General features: G+C 28.2%; 1 protein-coding gene across 1 annotated transcript; it reads right to left on the bottom strand.

Moving 5' to 3' along the window:
- Positions 1-2,142: 2,142 nt before the first annotated feature.
- LOC120069081 (myb-like transcription factor family protein) lies at positions 2,143-6,002 on the bottom strand. The gene is made up of 5 exons (XM_039020763.2): positions 5,474-6,002; positions 4,327-4,538; positions 4,121-4,210; positions 3,174-3,308; positions 2,143-2,542 (listed from the first exon to the last, which is right to left on the bottom strand). Exons 1-5 carry the CDS (start codon positions 5,859-5,861, stop codon positions 2,246-2,248), a joined length of 1,122 nt encoding a protein of 373 aa, XP_038876691.2. The 5' UTR covers positions 5,862-6,002; the 3' UTR covers positions 2,143-2,245.
- Positions 6,003-6,206: the final 204 nt, after the last annotated feature.

Raw genomic sequence — 6,206 nt, forward strand, 5'->3', positions numbered from 1 at the left:
TATTTGTATGGGAAATTCTTGGATGCATTGTGTGTCTGATTTTAGATATCGTATCTGTGTCTTTTTTGTGTTCATGGGTCATTTTATAATTTTCTTGTCGCAATGCTTCAAAGGCTTATATTGCCTGCCAAATTAAGCATAGTTATCTTAATTAACCTAACTTTTTACTCTGGTACACATTCTTTTAAAACAAAAACCTGTGTGGTTTAGTATTTTAACAGAGGTCTTAATGAATGTGCGCAATTGAGGGTTGGTCGTCGGGAACATCGACTGAGACTTGGCTAAACCATGATTCGTGAATTTGAGGGTGTTTATGTGTTTAGTTAGAGGTTCAAGAACAGTACTACAAATCCTAAAATGCTCAATATGACTTTGGGCTAAAAGTAGCTTTGTAGCTAAGTGTTCTTTTTTTAGTATAGATAGGGAATTAAACCTGCGACTTTAAGGGAAGGTAATACATGTCAAATACAGTTGAACTATGTTCATTTTAGAAACATGAGTTGTAGCTTTAAATATTTTTTCTCTTTTTAAACGAGAAATCAAGTTTTCATTGAGCAACAAAATGTGTTAATAGAAAGTTTGATTAAAATTTATGCAAGTATTCAAGATCAAAATATGATTTAAATTGAAATTGCATTACAAGATGGAGACTTTTTTTTCTTTTTGGCAATAATTACTCATGTTTCACTCCAGTAAATAAATATATGAAAAAAAAAAGTAGCATACTTAATGTATAACCAATCAAATGGTGAAGGCACACATTTCTCAAAATTTTCTAATGTTCAAATTTCCATCAGTAGATTTTGTTTAATAATAATAACAATGGACTTTGTTTTTATCTTCTAATTGTTCCTAACTAGCCATCATATCATTACCCATATGACATGAAATATTTTAATTTGAAAAATGAATGTTGGGTTTCACCAAGCCAAATTTCCTACTTTAGATATGATATTAAATTTTTTTAAAAAGAAATATTAGTAACACTGAGATTCTGTAGCTCCAAATTTCCAAATCAATATACGAAATGTGATTTAAATAACAATTTACGTAAAACCCGAACGAAAAAAAAAATTAAAATTATTGATTTTGATCTCGTATCAAAGATTGTTAAAGATATTTAATAGATAATTGCCTCATCAATAGTTATACCTAAATTTCCAATTCAATATATTCAAAAGAACCTCGGTTTGCAAGACTTAGATATATCAGAAAAATTGATCAAACTAACCCAAGAACACATGCTTTAGGTAGGGCATATTTAATAGACAACTCAAATTTCGTTTTATGTTTTCAAATTTATTGAGTTCAGAAAATATACGTTCAATTAGCAGCATGCTAATTCTAGAAACAACTTTTTTTTTTTTTTTATGTTTTCAATGTATCCAAATTTTGAATTCCAAATTGTAAAATGTAGAATTATATTAAAAAGAAGAAAAACATTAACAAATATAGTACTTCAAATTATAAACTCAATTATTTTTTATAAATTAAATTCCGTAATATATAATATATAATATATTATATGATATTACAAAATAATAACTATACGAAAATTTTAACATAAACAAGTTCACAAACTAACTAACAATAGTATTTATATTCAACTTAGTATTTAATGGGTAATTACAATTACTTTTATAGTTTATAAATATATTTTCAAAAATATTTTAAAAAATTGTTTAAATTAGAATTTAATTTCTGAATCTGTTATCAAACCAAACACGTATCTGAAAACATTAAATATAATTCAGTTTTCTTCATATCTCTTATTTTCAAAATTTTATTTTCAGATAGTCTATCAAACAAGCTTTTATATAAAATGACTTAGTCCCAAAAAAAAACGATTTTACTCTCTTTTTTTTCCTTTTTTATTTTTTTAAGAGTGAAATTCCATTTTATCCTTAGGTTAAATAACACAAACACAAATACAAATTTGTTATGATGTAGAATATGTTTTTTTTTTTAAAAAAAGAAGAATTATATTGGAGGAGAAATACAACTTAATTACCAGCAAGATCCATGTTTGCAAACATGACACATGACCAAATTATATTATTGGTCTATTGAAAAAGATTGTTGTACAAATTAAAGCAATTATTACCCTATTACATAGAGGTAAAAAAGGAGGACAAAAGGGTTAAAAAAAAATTATCTTAATCTAATTAACCTTCTTAGAAAAGAAATTTGATAACACAACTCATTTTTTTTTTTTTTTTTTTAGGGTTTTTTTTTCTCCTTCTTCTTATATAACTCTAATAGCTCCAGAAGTTGTTTGAGATGACAAATTTTTAGGCTGTGGAGATTGAGGCAGCCCAATCTTGAGTTCTAGAGCATCAGTCTCAAAATTGGAGGCTGCAGCCACTGCTGCTAGGGCAGAAGGCTGCATCAATAAATGTCTGCTTGGAGAAGATCTTGGAGAAGGAGGAATACCAGATGGATGTGCAGCCATTATTGGACTTTTTGTTGGGCTCATAACTCCTCTTGATCTTCCAACATTCACCAAAGGGATTATTGGAACATTACTGGGGGAAACTCCAACCTATCATCAAATTTTAAGATCATTAATTATCATAAAATTTGTTTAGGGTTTGCTCCATTTTTTTTTTTATATGATTAATCAAGTTTTTGGAGAAATAAATGTAATATTATTATTCGAGTTGAGATTGATGGTTGAATCCAACTATAATATAAAATTTCTGTTGACGTGTCTATGGTAAAAATCCACAAAAACATAAAAAAAATAACAATAACAACAAAAAAAATTTATTCGTTCATTTTTAAAAGGGTAAATTTTTATTGTTTTTAATATTTTTTTTCAGAAATATTGATTGAAGTTAAAGTTTTGTTAATATTTGCATGGACATTTTCAGACATCAATATTTTAAATCTTGAGCCTCACTAACAATGATTAATTAAACTGAAATAAATTGTTGTAATGTTGTACTATTTACATTATGTTCATGCATGATTCATCTTTCACCGATCTAAGAAGGTTGATTTTGTTTTTGAAATTTAAACTTGTTTTATTTTAATTTTTCAAATTATGGGTGTTCATATTTGTTTAAAAAAATACTTAAATTCCTAGTCAAATTCTCAAAACAAAAACGTTACTTTAAAAAAAAAACTTGAATTCCTATTGATGTTTAAAAACACAAAAGAGAGTTTCTTACCACATAAGGAATGTCATTCAAATTTGCAGCAACTGTAGAGGATGGTGATATTCCAGTTGGTGGAGAAATAAAATGAGGAGTATCCAAACAAAGATGAGGGAATCGATTGATAAGTTGTGTTGGTAAATTATTCACCTACAACAACATTCATATATTCAATTAAAAAGAAAAAAAAAAAACTAAATTCGACCTCTCAAAATTATGTTTGTTTTCTTACTATTTTATCTATGGTTTCCATTTTTTCGCTAATTTTTAGAAACAAAATCAAGAGTTTAAAATTGATGAATTGTTTGGTAGGAAATTGGAAAACAAAAATTTGAAAGCAAGATGGGATTCAATGAAAAATGATTGTATTTCATATTTTCGAATATGTGTTTGGTCAGATTCAGAAATTAAATTCTAATTTAAATAATTATTTAAAATGTGTTTTATAATATATTTATAAATCATTAAGCTAATTATAGTTGCTCACTAACTAATATTAAATATTAGGTTGAATATAAATTATTATTATTGACTAATTTATGAACTTGTGAAAAATGGTATATAATTATTATTTTGTAATATTATATAATTAGTAGTATATTATATAATGTATATTTTAATTTAACAAAAATAATTGAGTTTATGACATGAAATACTATATCGGTTAATATTTTGCTTTATTAAAATTTCAAATTCAATGAAAATATGAAAATATTGTTTTTAAAATTTGCAATATTTGGATTGGATCACATGATCTAAAAACCGTTTTCGTAAACATAATTCAAAATGCTTACAAACACATATTTCAACTCAGTGAATCCACAACACAAAATAGCACACAATAGAAATTGAGTTGTCCACTCAAATAGACCTAATTTGCTTAAATTTTGAGAATACTTTGAACCAAAGGATAAAAAAACAAACGAAAACCAAATGATTATCAAACAGTATCTAAATTTTACCTGTTGTTGGTTTTCTGGATTATTATTATTTGGCAGCAAATTTTGAGACGACGTTTCACCAAGAGTCTGACAATCTCGAGGAATATTATTCTGTGGTTAAAAAAACATTAATAACGAAAAAATAAAAGTCGATCTAGAATATCATTCCAAACAGACTTTTAAAGACGAAGATTATTATTCCAAAAATGGAAAAAACAATAATTTACTTTGATTTCAGGTATGTCAAAAAGACTAGCTCTGCGTTTCTTCTTATCATTTGCATTCATCTTCCTCAAAAAGTACTTTTGGGCATGACTGGCTACTTGAGTTGGTGTTCTTGTGGTCACAAAATTCTTTGAAATTCCTCTCCAATCCCCTTTCCCCAGCTTCTTCAACCCAGCCAAAAATATTCTATGTTCTTCCTCACTCCATGGCTTTCCTGCATATCATGAACCAACTATCTTCTCTATACACAACATGCAAATCTAAAAAATTTACTTCGTTCAAGTTTGAGAGTGATTTTAAAATTATTAAAATTAATTCTGTCATGTTAAAAATCACGCCGAAACACGTTTTTTATCACATAAATTTAATTTCATACTCTTAAATACAATTTTCACATCATCAAATTTCGTTTGAATAATTTCTTTTTATTTCCTATCCATGAGCATCTGACTAGCTTTATCCGTACTCCGATTAATTTCATGGGACAAAGCACCTATCCTGCAATATTTGGGTGTCAAAGATACGGTAGAATATTAAATCCTAAGTAAATGACCATTATAGACTGAAACATACCCTCTTAGCCCATTTATCAAGATCATGCCTCCTATTTATTACTAGGCTAACCCAAATATGTGTTAGTGATTTTAAAAATAACAAATATGATTTTAACCATTTTAGAGAAGTTTTTGCACATTTGACTCAACTCTTAATCTAATAATTGGGGATTAAAAGAAACATATGAACTTTTTTAAGATAAGATTACCGATGCTTTAACAATCGAATTATGCATGTCAGATGGAAATATAAACTTTTCCTGAAACGAGGTTATGAGTGCTTTAACACAATCGAGTTGTGTCGACTAATTTGAACATAAAATACCAGTTACCATTTCAAAGATCGATGGTTCGATTTTTCCAACTCATAGTTGTTGAACTCAAATTTAAAAAAAAAAAAAAAAGGCAAATATATTGCATTAATTAGTAGTGCATTGAAAACAAGAGAATAGTTTAACGATAAATGGCAAATTCGAGCTAAATAAATTTTTTGATAATTAATAATTAATGCATCTCTAAGGGGAAAAAAATAATAAGAAAACCCATAAGAACAAATTGAAGAAAAAATAAAATAAAATAAAATAGGGTTACGAACCTTTCTTCCTCTCATGAGCGGCTTTGCGTCTCTTGTTATGAATAAGGCCATCGGAAAGATACCCAGCGTCATCGGCGGAGGCGGCGACGGCATTATCACCGGCGAGGTTGTTGACGGCGGCGGCGGCGGCGGCGTTGTTATTGAGATCAAGAACATTATTGCTACATGCGTGAAGATTCAAATTCCCCATGCTCAAACTCTTCCTCATAGATTCATCTCTATTGTCCATTAAATTAACTCCAAACAATTTCACACAATAATAATTACAATTACTATTATTGTTATTATTATTATTACTAATATTCCCCTTCGAAAAGTTTCCACAAGTTCGCGAATTATGTCCGTTTAATCCGCAATGTGAACATTTTCTCGGCGATTCCCTCACCATTTTCCCGGGAAACAAACAAAATTATTATAGCCCTAAAAACTGGATTTTTTTTTCTTTTTTTTTTTTTTTCCTTTCTCAATAAAAAATTGAAGCGAGAAAGAGAAAGAGAATTTGAACCGGAAGCAATTTGCTCATCGATTGATCAACCGAACCGCAACTCTCTTCTCTTTCTCCTCTCTCTATCTATCTATTTTTTCTATTTTTTTTTTTAATCTCTCTAATTTTTTTTCTTTTTTTTTTTTTCTGTTTGTGAGATGAATTTTGCTCGTCTTTGCGTATAAATAGGCTCTTGGTTTCCGTTACTGTATTACCACGTGGTGATATTACCATTTCCTCCAATTTTCT

This window comes from Benincasa hispida, chromosome 1, assembly GCF_027475165.1.
Source record: "Benincasa hispida cultivar pf3 chromosome 1, pf3_genome.v1.1, whole genome shotgun sequence".
In the NCBI taxonomy this organism is placed as follows: domain Eukaryota; kingdom Viridiplantae; phylum Streptophyta; class Magnoliopsida; order Cucurbitales; family Cucurbitaceae; genus Benincasa; species Benincasa hispida.